Source organism: Galeopterus variegatus, unplaced genomic scaffold, assembly GCF_000696425.1.
Source record: "Galeopterus variegatus unplaced genomic scaffold, G_variegatus-3.0.2 Scaffold3088, whole genome shotgun sequence".
Classification (NCBI taxonomy): Eukaryota; Metazoa; Chordata; class Mammalia; order Dermoptera; family Cynocephalidae; genus Galeopterus; species Galeopterus variegatus.
The window spans coordinates 35,920-61,093 of NW_007729199.1; the positions used below are offsets into that span (position 1 = coordinate 35,920).

A 25,174-nucleotide genomic window follows, 5' to 3' on the forward strand; every position below is an offset into this window, starting at 1 on the left:
GGAAAAGGGAGTAGTTAGGTACGTGCGCTTTGGCCCACATGAAATGGCGGCGGCGAGCTTGCGGCTCGCATGCAACATGGCTGCCGCCCTGCCCCCGCCAAGAAACAGACATTAGATATGGGAAAATCCCTTATGGCGAAAATGCACTGTAATATGGCCCAACACTGGGCTAGGACTGAGAACCTGCACTTCTAACAGGTTCTAGATGCTGCAGCTGCGGCTAGCCTAGGACTCACACCAGTGCTGTACTACATTTCTAAAGCTGCAGCTCCTGCTGAAATGCCATCTCACACCTGCATTCTTACTGTGGGCACCTTACTCTACTGGGAAACACTACTGATACTAAGACTACTGAGCTCCTTCCTACATGACCCTACATGACTGCCTTTTCTCCCAAGGTGGACTGAGACCAGGACTTAATATTTTAATAGCTCCCATTCTGGGGTTAATTTGCATTTTATCACCATTGATGGGTTTGTAACTCCCTCCCTTCCAAATTCAAAGCAGGTGTTGCTCCCACGCCTCGCTCAGCCAGTGAGCGGGAGCCGGTCTGTATGTGGGATCCGAACCCTCGGGCGGGAGCGCCGCCCCGCACTTCCCAAGCGGCGCACTATCCAGTGCGCCACCGGGCCGGCCCCAGAACTTAATATTTTAATAGCTCCCATTCTGGGGTTAATTTGCATTTTATCACCATTGATGGGTTTGTAACTCCCTCCCTTCCAAATTCAAAGCACTCCTGAATTACTGCTCCCTCTAAAAATCTCCTTGGAGCAGCCCAAAGAGAGGAACCCTCCTTAAACCCTCACCCAACTGGTTTCTTTTCTGTTCCACTTCCCAGAGCAACTCACTCTCCTCCCCATGGCCCAAGATAGCAGCTTCCCAGCTTCTTATCGCCAGTCTCCTTATACCATGTCTCTCTCCTCTCACAAAGCCTGCAAATCAAAAGAATGTTCTCCTATCAAACTGCATTTATGGTGGCATAATGAAGTCACTGCTCCACTTTCTTGAAACTAATCAAAGATATACATACATAAATGCCAACCAGAGCTCTTGATCAGCTGAAGACAACCAGTATTACCACAATAAGGTGACAGAATTCCTGCCCAAAGCAAAGAAGCTTGACGTTTTAGTTAGACCACGTACCCTTATCATGAGTAAATTTATTATTTCCTTTAGGATTCTCAAAATGTTGAAATTATGATTACCTTCCCTATTCAGGGACCCATGGATGGAATATGAGTGTAGCAAGTAAATAATTAATTTTATCTATTTATAAATAAGATAACACTGAATTGTCTTTGTGTTCTGTATAGGATTTTCCAATTCATGTAGTCCTTTTCAGATAACAAACTCCTCACAGTCCGATTAACTTACCTGTACAGAGACTAATGCAAACTTACCGACAGTGAGGTCTCCCTTCTCCAGTATCAACGGAAGATGACGTGTGCTACACACAGGGACGGGCCAAATAACAAGGCACATTCGCTCTCTTTTATAAATGCCCTTTTTTTAGTGTAAATCTTTTTCAGAAGTCCAAACGTACTTTCCTGTCTCCTGGAACACTTAATAATAGAATACAACATACCCTTTTTCTGACTGCTCTAGTGTTGTGATGACTCTGAACCCCCATTATATTGTATTTTAATAAGACCACAAGCCATGTCTCTTGGGATTGATCACCTGAAACATGGAGAGCAGCCTGCCCTGAGGCTTCAGTAATTGCAGATCTCTACTGTTACTTCTGACCTCTCCCCCACACTGTGCTCTCTGTCCAGTTCCTCACAATCTATCTGCTACTACACCTGCTGTTTCCATGTGGCTGCCTCTCACAGCCCTTTTCCTTTTTTCTGGCTGGTGATGAGCTGGAAACCAGAATAGGGTTAACAGCTGAGTCTAAAATAAGAGTAAACAGAACAAGAGTCAAGGCTGGGGAGCTCTCAAGTAGGTAAATATGTAAGAAACTGTAATGAGTGGAAAGAACATCACTTTTGGCTACTCGAAACCTTTGCTTGCTTTCTGCTTCTGAGACACGTAGAAAGTTGACATTACTTTCAGCTAAGTGAGATACACTGAATGTACTTGATAAATCCTCTTGATCGTGATTATTTAAAAATGTAAGCAATAAATTGTGTCTTATTAAAAAAATGAAACATAGGATTCCTCTTACAAAGCCTGAATATTATAATAAACTTTAAAAAATATTTAAAAGCACAATTAAGCTTAATTTTTGTTGGTAATTTTTTTCTTTTAACCAGAATCTCATCTGGTGAAAAAGATTGAAGATATCTTTTAAGTATGAATGTGAGCTGTTCTTATCTGAGAGTTATAAGCCTGGTTCACGAAAACAACTTATAAAAAGGTTTCGCTTATCAGAGACTTCCAAAGCAAACGATCAAACGAAGAAGAATGTTGCTCTTAAAGAAGCACAGACTCTCCAGATGTATTTTCCACTAACAGCACTTGATGGGTAAATGCCTGGCCTCTTTTTCTAAGCATTCTGTGCATTTATATGCTGGTGCTAATCACCAAAAAGCTGCAGGCCGAGGTTGACTGGTCCAGGGCTACCAAACGGCTACATTAAACTGAGTCAGCAAAATCTTAAAAAGGATTAATTATCAATTGCAGTATTACCCAATTACATTAATTGCCCAATGTTTCCATCCAGGAAGAGTTGTTGATATTCATTCTCTGTCCTCAGGATTTTATTGGAAGAACTTTTTGCTTTCAATGTGGATTGAAAAGAGGGCTGAAAAGGGCTATATGTCAGGAGTAAATACTGCTAAATTTTTTGAATTCTAATTTAAAATACATATTCAGACACTGGGAGATTTGTGTTTGTCTATAATCCATTTTCAATTCCCAGGGTACACTTAGTAAAGTGTATCTGTACCTAAATATTGGTATGTGTAATGACTCTTTCCTATGCCCACCCCTCACACACACAGACAAACATTTTGCATTTCTAATTTGCTTGGTACAAAGGCAACCAACGTGCATAACTGAACTGCAAATGGAAACGTGCTTGCTACTTTAGTGAAATTAGAATTCAGTGAAGGTTATAAAAATATTAAACTTAATATCATATTACAGGAAGCGAAAGTATTTTTGATGGGCCCATAATTTTACCACTTCACCTGCTGTATCCGCTGGCAAACATGGTTTGGAATATTAACGGAAAACTCCCTCATTATTAAACTGCAGTATTAAAAAAAAAAAAAATCCACAACCACTAACAGCTTATCACAAAGATATTTTCAGAAATTATCTACCTTAAGAATATTTTCCCACCATACAATTCAGAAAATAGATTTAATTTTGTAAAGCTAGAACAAATGGGGAGACCCCCCACTGCCTCAAACAATTCATTAACTCAAAAAGTTCTATTTTCCTTACATTTGAAATCTCAAAGGGAAAAAAATTCAATCTCCTGCTCTCCAATCTCCATTTAAGTATGCCTATTTCACTGAGGTTTAGATTTGAATAATTCAAAACCATCTCTAGTAAATACTAACGTATCAAGGAGCAAAGGCCAAAACCATGGCACTCTGGGCCAATTAATACAAACAGAAAGTGTCCTGCACGATCTCACCTACCAAGCTGCCTCATCCAGCAGGCATGGACCCCAGAAGGGGCTGCTATAAGATGAAATGAGTGCCTATCTAAAGGACAAAGACGAGAACTCAAATCATAGGTCTGAGGAACCAGATCCCAAAGCACCTCTTAGGAAAGTCCACACATTATAATCTATTGACACAATAAGTTTAGATTATGCCTGTGTCCAATTGTTACTTTATCAGCTAAGTTTATAAAAGGGAGGTTTTGTTTTTTTTTTTAAAGGACCTAATGTTCTGAAGTGATCTGCCACGTTCTGAAAAAAATAGTCAGATAAGTCAGAGCCTGAACTTTTGAAGCATAACGTAAGGTCCCTTGAATATCAGGTTAATCTGAAAGGTGAGAGTAGCTTTACAGGGTATGTGCGAAAGATATCTGGCTCTCCCTGTCACACCCCGATCTGTGTGCTTTCAAAACCTCAGCCCTCTGGCCAGCTCCAGGGCACATATCACGACCATCATCCTTCTCACTCTCCCCCCCTGTTTCCCTCCCTCTCCCCTTTCCTCCCTCCCTCTTTTCCTCTCTCTTTAAAAGATTTATAACCCTCCCTAATAGCTAGCACATCCCAAGGGTTTTCAGAAATTGGAGAAATGCACTAGTCGTGTCCTTTTCAGGTAAGTTGTGACATTCTGCATGGGAGCAGGACAATGCTGGTAGTATTTTAAGTTGATTTGATAGCCACCTTTTTATAGATTATATTTTAAAATTTACTAGCAACTTTTCATTACAAAACAAATGTATATTACAGAAAGAAGAAAAAACACAAATTTCTTCTCAAAATTAGGAAAGGTCCATAAATTAATAAAATGTATGGGATTAATTTATTTCTAAAAAAGCAATCCAAATATTATGCAATCCACCTTCAACAAAAACTAGCCAGTTTTTGTCAAAGCTAGTGGAAGAATAATGCAGTCTTACTCTTGTTCCATGCTTTCAGTTAACACAGTATTTGTGAATATTCTGTGAAGTACATACTATTCTCTCCACTTTACAAATGAGAAAACTAGAACCTAGAGAGGTTAATATATTGGCTAAAGATCAGCCAACTGGTTAAACAGTAGAACTGGGCTTCCTGCTCAGGTTTCCTTACCTCAAATTCAGTGATCCTTGAGCAGAGAGGGCGAAACCAAGCCTGGCCGTGTGTGCAAGTGAAGAGAAGGCAGGCCAGCCTTTGGATAATCTGCACTGCTTGTCCACTGTTCTCCTCCTCCTCCTGGGGAATAGGCCCTCTCCCAAGGGAACCTGGGACTGTACTGACTCACCAAGATGTCATCATATCACCGCATTTTAAGAGGACCCTGGAAAAGGGCAGTGCTTTTTATCCCAAGGTATGCATGTCTAATCAGTGATGCAGCGGCCCTCAGCACACAAAACTGCAGCAGACAGGCCAGCCCCTTGCTGACCTTTGAGGCCATCCTAGAAATGCAGTGACACCTTGCATCACCAAATAAAGACAAACGATCCCTTTCTCATATGCAAATCTAGTCTTGTCTCACCTAGGAAGAAGGCTTGCAGAAACATGGACATTTTATTATTCAACTATTTTTTCCCCCAAATACATTACATTTTGAGAATGACAGTACTTTACATTTTATATTCACTTGCAAGTGGGCCATCCCTAACACTGTTGAGGCAGTTTAATATCATAGAAAGAGCATTAGATCAAGAGCCAAGACTCTTGGCTTCATATACCAGCTCTGCCACTAACCACGCATGTGGCTCTAAATGATCATGCCCACACTCTGTACCATCCTTTCTTGTCTGTAAAAGGCCACACCACAAAATCCTGGTCTTCTTTAAGTAGGTAATCACAAATCAAAACAAATGTCTAGAGTTAGTTATTACTTTTTAAGAAAATCCTTACAATGGGAGAGGGATGGATCTTTCTGAAAGAGATAGACACACACACATATATACACACACATATTTCTATTTAATATCAGAAAGCACATCTACACTGTACAGCTACCTACTGGGATTATTTTATTCGGAGGACCACCTGCTTCCCCCGTATTTATTGTAAAAATTGTAATTTTCACCTACTAACAACCTTGCTCAAATTTAATATGGACAAGGAAACTGAGAGGGGAAAAAAGTAGATAAAAGAGGGAAATGAAAGATTTCAGCTGCCCTTGGTTTCAACAGAAAAACTTAAACCACACGAATCAAGAGGATACAGAAATGCCAACATCCCAGGTCCCTTCCCTTCTGCAACATGCTGCAGTTCAAAGAGAATATGTTTTCAGAGCCAGATAGGACAATCCACATCTTGGCTGTGACTTGCTAACTTGGTGACTTTACGACCACCAGTCTCCTCCTTAGTAAAATGGAGGTAACAATGCATCCCTTACAGGGCAGATAACAGAAATGACATGAGATAGCACATGTGCAGGTCCAGCACATAGCAGCCCCCCGATCAATGCTGGTTTCCACTCTCCTGACTTCCACTCTCCTGGGAAATAACCGGATTCAAGAGTCCAGATCAGGTCTTGCAGACTCAAAGAGAAGCACACAGGGGGAGAGCTGGCGTGGGTGTACCATAATGAGAGAGACCAATGGATGCAGGGAATAAGAGTTTGCAGAAATGGTCAGATAATGAAACACCTTATATCTTTCCAAAGAGGTGAATCATTTTCTCTTAGGTGTCAAATGAATAGCCAAAATCTATCATGGAAAAAGCCAGCTAGGTACTCATTTCAAATGAGTAGTAGCTCCTAATGATGCAGAAGCTTCTGTGACACTGAGTCAGCTGATATTTAAAGGATAAATACACACTCCCCCACAGCTCCTTCTTGGCTCCAGAAGTCCTAATAACCTAAAAGTTTCTCCATTTCTGAAATACATTTAAACTCCAATCCATCACTTACATCTCCTTAAGTCTGAAATTTAATTCTCAATTTAGGTACTTTACTACCATCTTTTCAAAAGTTGGACTTTGGAAAATATGTGTACTCTCAGACAGAAGGGGTAAAAACAAAACAAAACAACCCCAACATCAGACATGCACAAACTTGCACCCTTGAATATATTCGTTTCCTCAGGCCTCATCTGCCTTAGCTTTCCACAATCAGTAAAGTGCAGTTACCAATCACTGGAAATGACAGGGGCTTAATGTCAGAAATCATTTAGCTTAAATAAGAAAATAACTCCATTTAGCTTTCTCCCACAAAGTAAAATTAAGTTTGTTTAGTCTTTTTTTATTTATTGCCAAAGGGAAGATTTAATTTCAAGGGAGTGAAAACCAAACTCATTCTGAAGTCAAGTCTAAAGAAACCACTTTAATTTTGCTCTAACTACTGAGCCACAAAGGCTGTAAGCCTTAAAACAAAGCAGCATTAATTACGGACAGCAAAAAGTGAGTGGGACCCATTATGCCTTTTAGTCAGGGGGTGGAGGGCTGTTGAAAGGGAGGTGGGGGGTGTGGAGAAAAGTCTATCATCTTATTTTGCTACACTGCAAATATAAGCTTTAAAAAAACCCACTGGGTTCTTTCTAGGGGCCTTTTGAGCCTGCCCTCTTAGCCTCCATCTCGGGACTTACCAGATACATTAATCGAGGCCCCTGCGTCGATGATCCCGCTGTTGGGCCTCACACAATACCTGCGTGGTGCTGTCGTCTTCACTTTAAAGCATACGTTTCGATCTGTCGGGTTGCCAAGCTTTAGGTTGGTCGTGACAACATCAGTGAAGGGACCTGGGGAAGGAGAGAGAGACTGATTGGGGGTCTTGTGAGAAAAGTGTAGAAGATTGACTTGTTTATGGAAAGAAGGGGTATAGAATGTGGAATATGAAGAATCAAGATCCAAAATTATCTCACTAACATGTCAACGGATGGGAGAGAGGAGCTGAGGTTAATGCACTAGAAGTAACAGCTAATATTTACCATGTTCTACTACTATTTCAGCAGGTACCCAGTAAGTGTTCTAACATACGGCATCCCACTGAACCCTCACTTGAAGATCATTGCTGTTTTGCAGATGAGAAAACTAAGGCTTGGGAAGATAAGTTACTTGTCCAAGTTTTCATGTTAGTTAGTGGTAGACAGGATCTACAATCAGATGGCCTCAATCTAAGGCCAGTTCTTACCTGTGTTAAATACTGATTTCCACAATAACAAGATGAAAACTAACAGGAAGAGTGTAAAGGACTAAACTTGGGTCCAAAATGATTATCCAGGGCAGATTGTGCCGAGACTAGCAGATACGAGAAAGACTTTGAGGTACTAACGGTCTAGAAAACAGAGAAACCCCCAACAGTATAGTGTTGCTGCCAGAAAAGTTATATCATCTTAGGCTACGACATGAAGTTCAGAGTCCTGCTGGGCAGCCCACACCTGAAACATCACATTCAGTTTTAACTACTCAGCTGCTGGGATGATTGAAACAAAGCTCAGTGCCCTGAGGATATTTTTTATTACTATTATTTATTCATTTCCTACTTTATTAGATTTTTTTAATTAAGAAAGTAAAACATGCTTCTTAAAACAAACCAAACAATAAAAGATGTATAAGGAGAAAGTTAATAAGCTTTCCCTTGTCCCCTGAGGTAACTAATATTAACAATATGGGAGATCTTTCCACATCGTCTACTCTTACACAAACAACACATACATACATGTGCATTGGATGGGGGGATTTAACAAAAAAAATGAGATCATGCTATTCACATCACATTGAAACTTGTTTTTTTAAATTTACCAATCTACCCTGGACACCTGATCACTGGGTTTATTAAAGAGTCAGGTGGGAGGGGTTGAACTATAAGACCTCTTAGGTCCTTTTCAAATACACATATTTACAACATGTAAATCATTATCTTTGTGTTTCCTCTAGGCAAGCTCTGTTACTCTTGGCCATTTTTTTTTTTGGCAGCTGGCCAGTAAGGGTAAGGGGATATGAGCCCTTGACCTTGGTGTTATAACATTGCGCTCTAACTAACTGAGTTAACCAGCCAGCCCCTCTTTACTCTTTCCTTTACATTTACAAGGAAGCAGGAGAGGAGAGTGGAGAGGGAATGTTAGCTTGTGTGTTCACAAAGAAATATATGTTGGTTCATCTGTCCCCTGTATAAGAAGACCCAACAAAGACATTCAAATTTGTGCTTGGATGAGACTAACCTCCTGAGGACAAAGATTATACCATGCCATCTCTGTATCCCCAGCACTGTGCCTGACATGGAGTAAAGGTCTCAATATATGTATCTTCAGCAAGAAGGAAACTACCTGTGGATTTTCTCTAGCAAAATTAAAATCTCAGGCTGGTTTCTATCCTCTAGAGGTGCTCGGGGTACGAAAAATGAATTTGATATGAGCTTAACTTAAGTACAAATTAAGAAATCAATAATGGTGGAAAGGAAGAAAGGAAAAGGGATTCAATTCCAAAATCAAATAAAACTACAGCCAGTTCTGTTATAAGGCTTATTCTGAAAACACAAATTTGTTCCAATGTCACTGATGTGCTTATTAGGGGGACAATTTGAGCATAAAGCAATTTTCACATTTGCTTATGCATGATTTTGTCTGCAAGAAACACTAGGTGAACACAGAAAACTGCACCCAGCTGAACCAAACTGAACTCAGCTGCACAGAAATATAAAAACACTCATCCACACACCTCAACCACCTATAGGCCACCTTGGTTCACCTTTGGGGTAATGAGCCACACCTGTCCACACCTGGTGTTAAAATGTTCCATCCAATTTCAGGTAGTCCTCCTTCCTCCACATCACAGCAACTCACAGACTGCAACCCAGCTAGCACCCATATCCACAGGCAAATTTCAGGTCTTCTTCAAGTGTCATATGTGCTGTAGTATTTGCTGCATTTATTAGGTTCCCATCTTTGTGTGTGTGTCACTGACAACACCTTTGAGTGTTGTACATCTTAACCTTGTTTCTGCGATGACCCTGTGGTTTTTACTGTGCTATTTTGTATACTGCAGTGATTTTTAGAAATGCATATGTCGCATTATAGCAGAACTATAATTCTGGATCATCTATTCTTTGCGATTACTTTTAATAAAAGCTATTCTCATTCTGTGGGCAATGACACCTTCAAAAATGAAATGCCTGAAGAGAATTTCTCCATGTGCCCACCTTTCCAATAAGCCTTGCCTACGGCCCTCTAGGAGTCAGGCTGGAAGCATGAGAGAAGGCAGTTTGAAGGGTCTGTAGATGTAGTGTGGCCAGATGTGGGAAAAGGCAGAGTCTTTGGTATTGCATCTCACCTATAGACCCCATCACAAACAACCTTCTCTCTATACTTTCAGTCAGCTCCCTACTGAGAACTAAAAGCTTACATAGGAGCCTGTGGCCCAAGAGGAAGAGCCAGATGCTGACAACACTCCATCCTTGCATCAAGTTCTTGGCATCAAGGGAGAAACAAGACACTTGGTGCTGAGGCAGGGTTTGGGGGATTATGGAGGCAGCAGCTCCCTGTGACTCTACCCTTTTCCACTCTCCAAAGCATGCAGATTGGCTCATAATGAAGATAGAGAAAATCTGATCTCCCATTACGTCTTTTTGCTTGTTTAATGTGGAGATCAGTTCAGCAATGGTAGAAGGAAAAAAAAGAAGAGCTAAAAGCTAAAGCTCTTATTTTAGGGTCAAAGAAAGCAATAAAACATACTAACGTGCACTCACAAACAGCACACAAACCTACATAGGCACAAGCAAATCGCCACATACATACATTCCCTGGCCCTCACAGAAAAACTGCCAATCAGAAGATCTCCATATTAGGCACAGCTCCAGCTCAAGCAGCCCCACAACACTCAGGGAAAGAAGAGGAAAGTGGACAAAAATGGGTGTCAACACAAAGACACACGTGGAAAGGGGTGAGTTTTCACATCTAAAGCCTAGTTAGAAGGGAAAGGTACACAGTGACAGTTTGAATGCAATTAAAAACTATCAGGCTTTCTAGACACGAGCTTAAAGTTACTAGTTTCAACAAGATTTTGTCTCAAGAACATGGAAGCATCTTCAGATCAGAATGCCAAGAATTCATAATAGCCTCCAAACACATCCAAAAATATGTAGATTTTTCTCTAAGGTAGTTTGAAGTTCAGTGAGAACAGAAATAGGGATGCTGGCAAGATTTCACTGTGATGGAATTAAGATTACTTACTAGTTTTTAACTCGGTTTCTAGCGTCATTTCCTCCCCTCCCCCCTTATGAAGTTGGGGTGGGGGTGAGTCCAAATTTAAAGCATTTGTTTATACCTTACATTGATTTCTTCTCCTAGGTACTTTACAAAAATAAACCAAACGTAACTGTAAACACTGTAAACACTAAGCTGTTTTTGGAAATTTCCCCTGATTCACCTACTACATAGCAATCTAAATGGTGTTTCAACTTATATGAATCACATAAAAGGTAGTCTAAATTATTAGAAGACAAACAATATCTGTAATAATAAGCAGGATAAAATAAACATCCCAGATTTCTCCCTTAACACTCAATCCTGGGTTTTTACATGTTAGGGGTTTCTTGGGCTTTCATAGGCTTTTATTTGTAAAAATCTGGAAGGAGCAATACTGAAAACATATGCAATAGAACAATATCACCAGTAAAACAGCAAAGTCCCATGGGTAAAAATCAAGACATTTTGTTAAAACAGGCCAACTCTCCTCTCACCACTCTGGGCAATTTACTGTAAGAATTTTATTGAAAATAAATTCTATTCGCCTTGAGTAATTATAGGAGATAAACCATGTTAGTGTTCTCCTTTTCCCTTGTATTAATGAATTAGAATACACAAAAAATCTCAATAAAAATGATGTAAAGGCTTATGAGCATCATTCAGATTTTTACTAGTCACTTACATTTCATAAAACTGTCATTTCCATTAAAGCATTTTATAAAAAATGTGATTTTAATATACCAACATACATATTTATCACCAATGAATTTAAAAATTGCTTATAAAGCACAAGTCAATCTTACAAATGAAATCTCTTTCAGAAGTTAGAATTTTTTTCTTTTAAGAAATGAAAAAAAATGATTTGTGTCCCTTGAACTACAGTGCATACTTTTAATCATTTTTCTTTCTAATCTGCTATTCTTTATTTCAGATAAAATCTATACAAAACTAGGAATGAAGCATCTAAAATGGGAGGTAAAAAGAATGAAGCAACATGAATTTGGGGGGAAATTAGGAATACTCTTTAAATTTTTTATTCTTCTTTTAATGTGAGTAATGTTCTTCATGCCCTAATTATGCCATATATCCGTCTGTGAAAATTTTCGTGAGTTTGATAAATATGCTTATGAAATAACATTTACTAACTGAATATGAATTCCTTGACATGCTTTAAAAGGTATTTAGATAAACTAACAGTATAAACTATTTCCTCCACCTTCCACCAGGCTCCACTGCTATGACATTTTGTCATTTTTAATTGTGTTTTTTAAGATGCTAAGAAGACTCAGAGTTAACCTGTTTTAGAAAGTAAATAATACAATACCAGCAGATATTTGCATAGCATTAAAAGTGAAAGGAGGAAGAGTTGATGTTTTTGTCTTAGTTACAAAAATGGAGCCTGAGATTTATAAAGTGCTGGTTTAAAGGTGAAGGAAGAAGGTCACAATCCAGCAAACTTCTCAACACTAAGAGGTCAAGTTCCAGTTGTTCAAAATTTCATCAAAAATGTCTGGATAAACTTTTCAATCAGGAAACCTAAGAGCATTTTGTGGAAAAAGTATTCCATTAACTCTTTAAACATTCTCCCAGTGTATGCATGGTTAAAGTACTCCTCTTTCTGTTATTCTTTTTTCTATAAATTGTTCATTAACAGACTCTAGAGGAAAAGATTAAAACAAAACTCTTCCTTTCAGGAAATGTAATGCTACCTTTACAAAAGAGTAATTTAAGAGTTCATGTTCCACCAATTGTAAAAGGTAACAGTGAAAATTCCCAATGGACTCAAAATTCAAACTTGGCCTTACTTATCTGTATAACCTCAAGCATATATCATCCCATCTATTAAGTGACAGGATAGAATTTCTTTAAAAATAATTATATAATTTTACTTTTAACTCAGCAATTCCATTCTACCAGAAAATAAAGATTAAAATGTACTTACAACACCAAACTATAAAACTCCTAGAAAGTTACAAAGAAGAAAATCTACATGATTTGGGGTTTGGGGATAACTTTTAAAAATACAACACCAAAGGTATGATGCATGAAAGAAACAATTAATAAGCTGGACTCCATTAAAAATAAAAACAGAATATACCAATTATCCTGATTTGATCACCACACATTGTACACAGGTATTGATTTTCAACTCTGTACCCCACAAATATGTATAATCGATGTTTCAGTGAATAAATAAATAAAAATAAAAACATCTACTCTGCAAAAGACACTGTCAAGAGAATGAAAGACAAGCACATCACAGACTGGGAGAAAATACTTGCATAAGACTAATCTGATAAAGGACCATCAACCAAAATACAGTATACAAAGAACTCTTAAAACTCTACAATAAGAAAATGAACAACCTGATTTAAAAACATGCGAAAGATCGAAAAAGAAACCTCACCAAAAATGTACAGAGGGCAAATAAGTATATGAAAAGATGTTTAACATCATATCTCACTAGGGAATTGCAAATTGAAAAAACAGTGAGATACCCATCTACTAGAATGGCCAAAATCTAAAACACTGACACCACCAAATGCTGATGAGGATGTGGAGCAACAGGAATTTTCACCGACTGCTGATGAGAATGCAAAATGGTACAGCCACTTTGAAAGACAGTTTGGCAGTTTTTTACAAAACTAAATATATTCTTACCATACAACCCAGCAATGGCACTACTTGGTGTTTAACCAAATGAGATGAAAACATATGTCCCACACAAAAACCTGCAACACAGATGTTTATAGGAGCTTTATTCATAATTACCAAAACTTGGTGGCAATCAAGATGCCCTACAGTAGGTGAGTGAATAAAATAAACTATGTATATCCGGAGAACAGAATACGTGTTTAGCACTAAAAAAAATAAGCTATCAAGTCATTAAAAGACATGAAGGAACCTTAAATGCATTATTACTAAGTGAAATGAGTGAATAAAATAAACTATGTATATCCGGAGAACAGAATACGTGTTTAGCACTAAAAAAATAAGCTATCAAGTCATTAAAAGACATGAAGGAACCTTAAATGCATTATTACTAAGTGAAGGAAGCCAATGTGAAAAGGCTGTATACTGTATGATTTCTATACTATATGACATGCTGGAAAAGGCAAAACTATGGAGACAGTAAAAAATATCAGGGATTGATAGGGTATAAGGGAGGAATAAATAAAGGAGCACAGAGGATTTTTAGGGCAATGAAACTACTCTGTCTGATACTATAGTGATGGTTACATGTCATTATACATTTGTCAAAACCCAGAGAACATACAACACCAAGAGTGAACCCTAATGTAGACTACAGACTTCGGGTGATGATGTGTCAATGTAGGTTCATAGTTCACGGAAAAAAACAGAATTATAAGATAATATGAATCTTTCCATGAACTTTCTGAAGTATCCTTTTATGGGAACTGTGTACTTTCTGCTTAGTTTTACTGTGAACTAAAAAGAGGAGGGGGGGAAAAACTATTTGGCCTTTTATATTAATTTACTTTTGATTGTACCCCCTTAACATTTTTGATAATTACTGAGATTGTGAAAATATATATCTGTGTGTATATATTATACACATATATGAGGAGACTTCAAAAAGTTCATGGAAAAATGGGATTACAAGATAAAAAATACAAGCTTTATTTATCAACACAAGCTCCATCAAGTTCAAGACACTTTTGTAAGCGATACTAGCCCTTTAGTCCACCCCTAAAGAAATGAGCATCCTGGGAATTTAACAATATCAATGCAGTCATTTTTTAAAAAATTAACTGCAGAAAACTGGGTGCCCTTTAAAGATTTTTTAAGATTAGGAACAAAAAGAAGTCAGACAAGCCAAATGAGGAATATAACATGGATGCCTATTGATTTCCCATCAAAAAATTTATTTTATCTACCTCGTATAACTTCGTATAATGTATGCTATACGAAGTTATTACGCTTCCACCTCTTTGTGGCCATGGCTTTGATTGTGCTTTGTCTTCAGTATCATACTGATAAAGCCATGTTTCATCTCCTGTTACAATTCTTCAAAGAAATGCTTCAGGATCTTGATTCTACTTTTTAAAAATTTTCCATTAAAACCTCTGCTCTGGTCTGCAGTTGATCCAGGTGCAACAGTTTGGCAGTTTCAAGTGGAAAGTTCGCTCAACTTTAATTTTTCAGAATTTTTAATTTTTCAGTCAGAATTGTGTAAGATGAACCAATTCAGAAGTCTATGGTGTTGGCCACTGTTTCTGCTGTTAATCACTGGTCCTCTTCAATTAGGCACAAAAAAGATTAATTTTTTCCTCACAAATTGATGTGGATGGTCTGCCACTGCAGCCTTTATCTTCTACACTATCTCATCCTTTCTTAAAATGAATTATCCATTTGTAAACTGCTGGTTTCTTTGGGGCATTGTCCCCATAAACTTTTCATAAAGCATCAATGATTCCACCATTCTTCCACCCAAGCTTCAACATAAATTTTATAATTGTTCCTGCAGAATTATATTTTAGCAGAATTTATGTTGCTCTGATAGGGACTCTTTTCAAACTGATGTCTTATCCTTCTTAGTGCCTCAAACTAGATCCTGCTCAGACATTTTATTAGCCTGTTTTGTGTTGCTATAACAGAAATACCTGAGACTGGGTAATTTATAAAGAACGGAGGTTTATTTGACTTATGATTCTGGGACAGCTGCATCTGGCGGGTACAAGCAGATCACAAGAAAGGAAGCAAGAGAGAGACAGCGGGGGTGCCAAGATCATTTAAACAACCAGCTCTCGTGGGAACTAATAGAGCTAGAACTCACTCATTAATCTCCCCACCTAGGGAGAGCACTAATCCATTCATGAGGGATCCACTCCCATGACTCAATCAGTTTCCAGCACTGCCACTTTGGGGATCAAATTTCCACAAGTTTTGGAGGGGACAACACATCCAAACTCTATCAGACATGTTAATAAAAAGTTAGTGCAAGTTTATTTTGCTGCAAAAAAGTTTTGAGATACATGTACAGTTTTTTCATAATACGCATTTTCCATGAACTTGTTGAAGACCCTTCGTGTGTGCACACATGCACATGTGTGTGTAAAGATGATTTGTTTTGCAAAGAGACTGCTTCTCTTCCTTTTCTGAAGTTCATGAAATTCTATTGTTACAAATACATATCCTTCCTTCGTAATTTATCTTCTGATGTAGCTACAATACCTTGAAACTCAAACTGTATGTGTTACCAAATAAGTTATATACACATTTGATATATAATCTGTCAGGTCTCAGCTTTCCAGACATAAGCTTAAAGTTATTAGCTTCACAACAGTCTTCTTCACTCTGCATAAAAAAGAGCTGTATTATTTTATGCTCCTGCAAACACAATTTAGGTACAATATCTCTCCTTTTCACAACCCTTCCAAAAAACAAGTTACCATATTTCACTTCAACTCTAAGAAGATTACCTTCTGGTAAGGTAATAATCTGTCTTCAAAGCCTATGACTTTTGAGGGGTTTTGTTAAGACATAATAAAATTGTGCTTGAGGTTTCAATACAACAAACTCTGTACATGGCAAAAGTACATTATAATGGGGGGACATGGACACTCTAAAATAAAGTCTGTTGGATATCTTCTTAGAGATCTTAAAATTTTATCCTTTGAGCATCTATTTTCACTGAAAGATATCCTATTGCTTTCTGCTTTCCCTACACATCTGCAGTGCACCAATCTCGACATTATTTCTTTTCTTGTTTATGCCGGTCTTCCCCTTCCTGAAATGGGAACTCTGTTAACACAGACATTTTTGTCTTTCTTGTTTGCTACTGATCATCAGCACCTAGACATGTCCAGGCATAGAACCGACACTCAATAAATTTGCTGAATAAATGAATGGCCATGCCATACTTCTGTGTCTACTTTATACACGGGTTGTATTCTCCCCGCACACATCACCTTGTATGCGCATCCAGACTCTGGGTGAACAAACACTAAGACTACTGTTGCTCCATCTCCAGCATTAGTTTGAGCATCCCTAATCTGAAAATCTAAAATCCAAAATGCTCCAAAATCCAAAACGTTTGGCACCAGTGTGACAATAAAAGGAAATGCTCATTGGAGCATTGTGGATTTCAAATTTTCAGATCAAGGATGTCCAACGTATGTATTCTGCAAATATTCCAAAATCCAAAAAAATCCAAAATCCAAAACACTTTTGGTCCCAAGTATTTCAGATAAGGGATACTCAACCTGTATCACCCTTTCATCTTCTGCACAGGACATATTTTGTTTGTTCCTCTCCTGTTTCCACACTGAGGGTGCCAGGGGCTCGCCTATCCTACTCATCACTTTATCCCCTGAGCCTAAAACGTAGAAAAAGGGCCTCAGAAATGTGTGCTACATGAACATCAGATTTCCTCAGAGGGAACTCTCCTCTGATTCTGCCACATTTCCTATACACAGATGCCTACTTCAAAACCTGGATCTGAAGTCATTATAAATTTGTGCTGTTCATATACAGGTTGAAGGTATTAAAAATGCTCTCTATGTGTCAATAATGCTTTCATTGTAATTATTCTACAAAATTTTCTCTTAAAGTTGTCCCTTCCCTAAAAAAATGAAAGAAAGATATCATAGTAACAGATATTCAAGAGGATAAACTCCTAAATAACCACGAATTCAAGAATAAGGACACTGGAGAAGTTTTTTTAAAGACTTTTTTTTCTTGATTGAATTCTTAGCTCACACATTAAATCAATGCTTTGGAAACAAAAACAAAGCTTCACAAACAATGCGTTTTTAATAGCAGACACTGTATTCTAATCTTTCAGCAGAAAGTCAAATTGTGTAGCTCTTATTTTGAAATAGCCACACATAAAGATCCCTACACATAGACCCATAACTTTCTGAAGAAATTTCAGAATGCAAAGCATTCTAAATTAATAAAATATTCTCCCTGATATCCTCGGGAGACAGCCAGCTACTAGAAAAATGTCACATCCATTATTATAGCAAGAGAAATCAACACAAGGAACTGTCCCTGACAGTGCCATCAAAAGCACACCAGAAGCCAGCTTGACTGAGATAAGCAGCACCAACACTGCAGGCTCATTTCGCTGGTTTCCTAGACCCTTCAAAGCAGAAAGAAAGAAAACTCCGCCCACCACCTTGTCCATGGGTGGGAAAACCAGACTGCAAGGCACTCTACTGTGGTGTAAGAATTCGACAGATAAAACTACCAATATAAGACCTAAGATGAAACTCAGGAAAGTTAACTGTGGTGAATTGAACTATGCCACCTCAAAACTCACTGAAGATTGAATTGTGTCCCCCAAGTTTTACATATTAGAAAACTTGGCCCTACTGTGACTGTTTATTGAGGGTGGGAAATCCTATTATGGTCATTGAAAGGTGGAGCCTTGAAGGGGTGATTGGATTGTAGGACCGAGCAGTAGTGAATGCATTAAAACTGGTGGTCAGGGATGTGGGTCTGAGGGCTTTAAAAGAAGGGAGGGGAGAGTCTGTCTTTCTCTGCTCTCTCTGCTCCACCATTTTGCAACGTGATGATAATCTGTTATCACTGAAGTCACCAGATGTGCTCCCTGGACTTTGGACCTCCTAGCCTCTTAAACTGTAAGCAATAAATTTTGTTTTCTTTCAAAGTACCCAGTTCTGTGTATTTTGTTATAAGCAACAGAAACGGACGAATACACTAACCAAAAGACAACGTTCGACAGTCGAGAATAGCCTGGGAAACAGAATTTGCAGCTTATATAACAAATAGGTAATCAGTATTCAGGATATATAAAGAATTCTTATTTAGTAATAAATGTACTATATTCTTAGGAAGGAATACTATACAACAATTTAAAATAAGCTAGATGTACATTTCAACAATTGATGGGTCTCAAAACATGTTAAGTGACACATATACCACGATACTACATTAAGTGATATAGAAAAAAATAGAAATTCCTCTCAAGAGTAAGGAAAAAGGGGGTGTATGAATGGGCATATATGCAGATGTCTTTAAATCATTAAGTTTTACTTGTTTTATTAAATAAAGATTTAAAACAAGTCTAACAAATTATTAACATTTAGTTACTTTGTATTTGGGTATTTATTATAGTATCTATATTTTTTTTCCAGAAAATGAAAGCTACCTGTAGTTTATGTGAGATCCAGACAATGTTCTTTTGAAACAATTTTCTGCTTGCTTAGAATGCCTTGTATATACTAAAATACCAGAATCCTGACTCGTGGAGTTATTGAAAACCAATAAACTCATATTGATAGTCATTCTTGAGTAATTTATAAAAATCAAGGTTATCACTTAAAACATGTTTAGAGTAGTAGTCTCATTAACCCAAGACAAATACCTACATACCTACAATTTTAACAAAAGCTGTTACATGAACTTTGAAGACTAGAAGCCTTCACCGATCTAAAGATAAATACTATGACTACTTTTCTCTAATGTACTAAATTTTTTTTTTCTGAACAGAAAAATGGCTAAAAGTATTATAAACAAGCAGAAAAAAAGTATTATATTAAAGGGTACTTCAAAAAGTTCATGGAAAAAAAGAAGCGAAAGATAGTGTAAATCTTTCCATCAATTTTCTGAAGTACTCTCATAGGAGCTAAAGCTTCATACATTCTGTCTCTATCCAGCACTAAGACTGATTATAGTAAACAGCTGAAGACTGTTCACAAATGAATTTTATATATCAGTCCAAGAAGCATCTTAGACGATTTAGTAAACTGAATTTTTTTCAATGCATAATCTTTATTCCATTGACTAACAAACATCTAGTAATTTTTCTATATTTAAAAGACCAAAATCTTAGCTCCAGTGATTAGAAGTGTGGTGCTGATAACACCAAGATCCAGGGTTCAATTCCTGTACTGGACAGCAGCTAAATAAACAAACAAACAAATAATAAATAAAAGACCAAAATTTGTGATTACAGTGACAGCCCAAATAAACAAAAAGATAAGCTATATTCTACTCCAAATAAAATTCCACCTAAATAGGGCAGTGGCAAAACAGAATTCATTTATTACAGAAAGCAGGGTAAATCAAAACAGACAATGTGACCAAGGTAGGGGTATGAGTGATAAAATAGCAAAGGGTCCCAATTTCTCATGGTTGTAGTTGTTGTTTTAACTTGACTGAGTTATAAATTAACAGGTTCAAGTCAAGCGCATAATGTCAGTATTGACAGAAATAAAAACTTCCCCAGTGTGTACCACCTTTAGTGGAAATGACCGACAGCATGTGAAAAGCTTCCATACAACAAAATCAACACATCCCAATTCACACCAGACACAAAGAAGAGTGTGAGCAGAATACATTTAGCACTCTGCACCTCTATGGTCCAACTAGAATTTTCAATTTATGAACAATGAGAAACAGTGGAGTGCGGTTTATCAGTTAGTGTGTAATCTGCTCTGGTTTCCTTTTCAATAGAGAACTCAAGTGACCATACCAGAGAAAAGAGATTATCAACCAGGTCAGCAGCTTCTTAAATTCAAAAAGAAGGCAGGGCAAAAGCTGGATGAAAAGTATCTTCTATTTTCCTCTTTCTCTACCTTTGGAAATTATGCTCATTCTTCAAAGTTTTGCTCAAATGCCTTCTCTTTTGGAAAGGCTCACCTAATCTCTCCAGTCAGAAGAAATTATTCCTTCCTATACTATGCTCCAACAACAAGCTGATGATTGCCAAATTTATATCTGCAGCCGGGTCCTCTCCCCTGAGCTCCAGATTCAACTGCCTAGTTGACATCTCTCTCTGCAAGCTTATTAAGCACTTTAAGTTTATCATGTCCAAACAGCACTCCTGAGTCCCACTCTCCCCCACCCCCCGAAGCTCACTGCTTCTGATCTCATTAAAAGAAACCACCATTCACCCAACTGCTTGGGCCAAAAGACATTAGTTACCTTAGTCTCCTCTCTCCCTCCACATTTAATTCATCAGCAAGTTCTACCTACTCCACCTGCAAAATAGACTCAGAATCTGAGCACTTCTTATCACATTCGTTCCACTGTCACCAGCCTGGGCGCTCCATCTCTCATACTCTCAGCCTAGACTATGGAGCGGCCTTACGGCTTCCATACGTACACTGATCACCGCCCAACTCCCGCAGCCTACTGTCCCTGCACCAGCCATGTTCTTCTAAAAACAGACTCCTGTTCAGAATCCTTCATGGCTTCCCATCTCACAACAAGATCTTAAGTCGCCCTTGTGGCCTGCCTACCAGAGGGGCTCCTGTCCTCTTCTTTGAGCTCATCTCCGAGCGTGCTCCTCTACCACCCAGCACAGGCCCAAGGGCCTTGCTGCTTCTTGAGCACACCAAGTTCACTGCCCCCGGGGGGCCTTGCACTTGCTCTTCCCCCAAAATCTGCATAATCTGCACACTCATTTTATACAGTCCTCACTTCAAATACCACCTTCTCAGGGAGACAGCCTTCCCTGATCACTATAGTTAAAATAGAACCCACTCCAAAATCCCTTTATCCTGCATTGTTCTGTTTTTTTCATGTAGCACCTACCACTATCTGACACCACATCACATATATTTTCTATTTTTATTTAGAGTTCCTCTTCCCCACCAGATGAGTTCCGTGATGGCAAAGGTTTTCTCAGTTTTTTTCATCTCGGCCTCTGAAGTATCCAGACTCATTAAATAACTGATGAACAGAATGGCCCAGGCCTATGCTAGTTTCTCAAGCTAGAGATGAGCGGGGCACTGCTGCACCCACCTAGAATGCTGGGAAGACAGAGAAAATGTACCAGCAGAACCATTCTGGGGCCCATCCAGAACTGATGAGTCAGAATCTCTGGGACTGAGACTCTGCAATAAAATATCTTTTAAAAAAATTATCAAATGTGACATTAGCTATTTTAAGTGTCCAGGTCTACTCTAAATGTTTTACATGTGATAATTTATTTTATCTACCCAACATACCCCAGAGCGAAGAATCTAAGGCACAGAGAAGTTAAACAAGTTATAGATGGTCATGTAACTTTCAGGTGGCAGATGGATGATTTGCACCCAAGCAGTTTGCCCCAGAGTTCACACTCTTAACTGCTGGGCTGTATACTACCTCTCACTGCACTGAACACTGTATGAAAAGTAATATGTAGAGCCCCATGTAAATACAGGAGGGTGGGGATCATGGGGAGTTGAACACCAAGGCAAGCCCTAGAGTTTGAAAAGCAGGTGAAGGAAAGTGCATTTTGAGCTACAGGAAAAGCTCGGGCAAAAGCACGGTGTGATGAATCTCCTGTGGGTACCACACAACTAGAGTAGAAGAACTGCAAGAGGTGAATGAAGCTAAGTCTGGAAAGACAGAATGCAGCCCAATTGTCGAGGGCTTTGATACTGGCCCAAGAATTTTAGACACAAAGCTGTAAGACCTAGGGAGCCAATGAATATTTTTAAACATAGATATGACATGAGCAGATTTCAATTTTAGAAAAATATCTCTGAAAACTGTATACAGGATAGTTCAAAGGGTGAGGGAAGCAAGCAAAAAAAATTAGAGACAGAGAGTTGGGACCTGAGGCTACTATAATGATCTCGGAGGGAGAGGGCCTATACTCACGATGTGGCAGAGGGATAAAAAGAGGCAAAGGGGTACAAGAGATGCTATTGATGTAAATGGACTGACTAGATGGAGAAGTGTAGAAAAGGGGGAGTGACATATGAATTAAGATTTCTGGCTTGCCCAACTAGGCACAAGGGCCACTCCCAAGACACGGAAGCGAAATCCAATGGGGAGGAGAGGGTAAGTTGTGAATGCGATGTGAAACATGATGAGTTTGAGGTATTTTTGTGACAGCAAGATAGGCAAGGATGTACAGTAAGCAGATAGCCGAGAGATCAAAAGATCTGCTTGGAGATACAGATTTGGGAGGTTTTTTGTGAAGTGAGAGCCAAAGGTATTATTAATGAGATAATACATAGAGAATGGGTGAGTGGAGAAGACAGAAGCCAGAACCCTGGGAAATGTCAACATCCAGTAAAGAGAAGATAAAGAGGTGGGTAGTTCATCAGAAAAGTCAAAGACAAGTGTCACGGAGAGAAACCTGGTGAACTGAGGAGGGTTTCAGTGGAGGGTGAGGTCTGAGAATTGAAAGTGAAGATGTAAAACCATAATTGAGATGCACTGCTTCCCCAAATCAGTTGTGACAGAAGACCAGGCTTTGCCTTAAGTGGGGAAAAAGTGCAGAATAAGATCTCTTTTTAGGAAGGGACAACTTCCTAAAGTTTATTTGTAGGTACAAGAAAGCAATCAAGTAGAAGAGAAATCTGAGACCCCAGAAATAGAGAAGCTGACTAACGGAGCAAGATATCACAAGTGATGGGAAAAGAATGGGGTAAAGAACACACACCGTGGGGGCAGCCTTGACCCTCAAAACAGGAGAGGAAGATGAGTGAAAAGGTAAGACTATGGAAGAGAGAAAAGTAACCAGCATTTGGTAGAAAATCTTCAAATATTTTCTAAGCAAAATGCACTGTGTCCACCATCAATTGGTAGCACACAGCAGACCCTGTTATAGGCTTCGCCACTCCTTATCACTTTTTTTTTTTAATAGGACAAATGAAAAATTTCTTTTATTTTTTATTGTAACGTACCTGATTGTACATATCTGTGGGGTACAGGGTTGAATACCCATACCTGTGTGCAATATGTGATGCTCAGCTCAGGATAATTATAAATCAACATTATCCAATGTAATTGTTTTTTTGTGTACTCCTTACCACTTTTTTCCCTTCTCTTCTTTCTCAACATTCTCCTAAATACCACCCCTTCATTGCCTATGCCCTGGACCCAGAGACCACTAACTCCCTGAGAACCTGCCATGTGCCATGCACTGTGTTAGACACTGGGATCTGCGGAGTAGCAACCTAGTCCAGAAAAGACAAAGGGGCTTGCTGACTAATGGGGAAGGACGCCAAACAACCAGTCACAACACACCGTGATAAGTGTGGGAGCCCAGGGCCAAGTGAAGAGAGCCAGGAAAGTGACCTTAAAAAAGTGAAGCTGATGCTGAGCCTTAAAGTTAAGCAGGACAGAGCAGTGAAACAGCAGGAGGAAGAATGAATTAATTATTAGTGGTGGAGACAGCATATGCAAAAGCCCTGTGGTCAGGGAGAACTAAAAGGCTGGAGTGCTGGAGTACAAGCATGAGGAAAGATGATGCTGGAGAGATAGGGAGCAATGGGTATAAATGATTTTCCAGGTTTTTCTAAAGAATTTAAACTTTATTCTTTTGGCAATGGGGAGACATTTAATGATTTTAAGGAAGCAAGAAATATGCTCAGATTTGCATCTTTGAAAGCACCATCAGTGTGGAGAGAAAGAGAGGACTCAGACACTAAGACCAGCTAAGTCTACTACGGTCATCCAGGGGGAAAATGAGGCAGCCACAGAGGGAATAGAGGGGAAGAGACAAATATTAGTCATGGGCTCTCTGAGTTGATCAAGTGCATGAATGTGGGTGCCATTCAGCGAGACAGGAGAAAGAGGAGGTTTGGAGGAAAAGGAAAAGAGAGGTTTGGAGGAAAAGGAAAAGTATGTGGAGAGGAGTTTGGTTTAGGGTGGGCTGCATTTAACGTGTGGCCCCATATATGGGTTTGGGTAGGCCTGGGAGCATACGTAAGTAATGTGAGAAGCCAAGGGTACTGGTGGAAGTACCCAAGGGGAAGAAGAAAAGACAGGAAGGAGGAAATCTGAGAGAGGAGTGGAGGAGAGAAACCTGAGCATCATCAACAGGACTTCATGAGGAGTGGGCAAAAGTGGCCATGTGGACAGAAGAAAACCAAAGAGAGCAATTAGGGAGGTCAAGGGAAGAATGTCAATGAGCAGGAAGGCAACAGGTGTCAAATACTACAGAGAGGACATATACAGTGAAGAATAAAAATGCAACAAGAGGGGCCGGCCCGGTGGCGCACTGCTACAGTGCGCCGCTTGGGAAGCGTGGTGGCGCTCCCGCCGAGGGTTCAGATCCCACATACAGACCAGTTCCCGCTCACTGGCTGAGCGAGGTGCGGGAGCAACGCCAAGGGTTGCGATCCCGTTGCTGGTCCCGGTCCGGTACGGGGGCGACACTGAGGGTTGCGATCCGTTGCCGAACACGGGAAAAAAAAAAAAACAGACAAAAAAAAAAAAATGCAACAAGAGATGTGGTGACGAGGCAATAACTGAGCTCCTGAAAAATGACTTCAGGAATGAATGGATGATGAGAAAATAGATGGAGACCATTTCCAGAAGCTTGCTATGATAAGAAGGAAAATGAAGGGAGTGCTAGAGAAGGCAAACGTGACTGAGAAAGCAGCTTCTCTTCTTTAAACGTGGAAGAGACAATACTCCGATGTCTACTGAAGATGACTGCCAAGCACTGTGCTCAGGGCCATAAAGAAAGAAAAAGAAACAATTT

At 39.1% G+C, this 25,174-nt stretch overlaps 1 protein-coding gene across 3 annotated transcripts in view; it reads right to left on the minus strand.

Moving 5' to 3' along the window:
• The window catches only part of VAPB (VAMP (vesicle-associated membrane protein)-associated protein B and C), a 24,146-nt gene extending 16,975 nt beyond the window's left edge, over positions 1–7,171 (minus strand). Inside the window, exon 1 of one of the 3 annotated variants that reach the window (XM_008583945.1) lies at positions 7,153–7,171. In XM_008583945.1, coding sequence (XP_008582167.1) covers positions 7,153–7,161 — 9 coding nt within the window. In that variant the 5' untranslated portion in view covers positions 7,162–7,171. Of the gene's footprint in view, positions 1–1,400; positions 1,421–4,702; positions 4,721–7,152 lie in introns of those variants that run through there. The other 2 variants (XM_008583944.1, XM_008583946.1) reach the window with 2 other exon arrangements.
• Between the last annotated feature and the right edge of the window lie 18,003 nt (positions 7,172–25,174).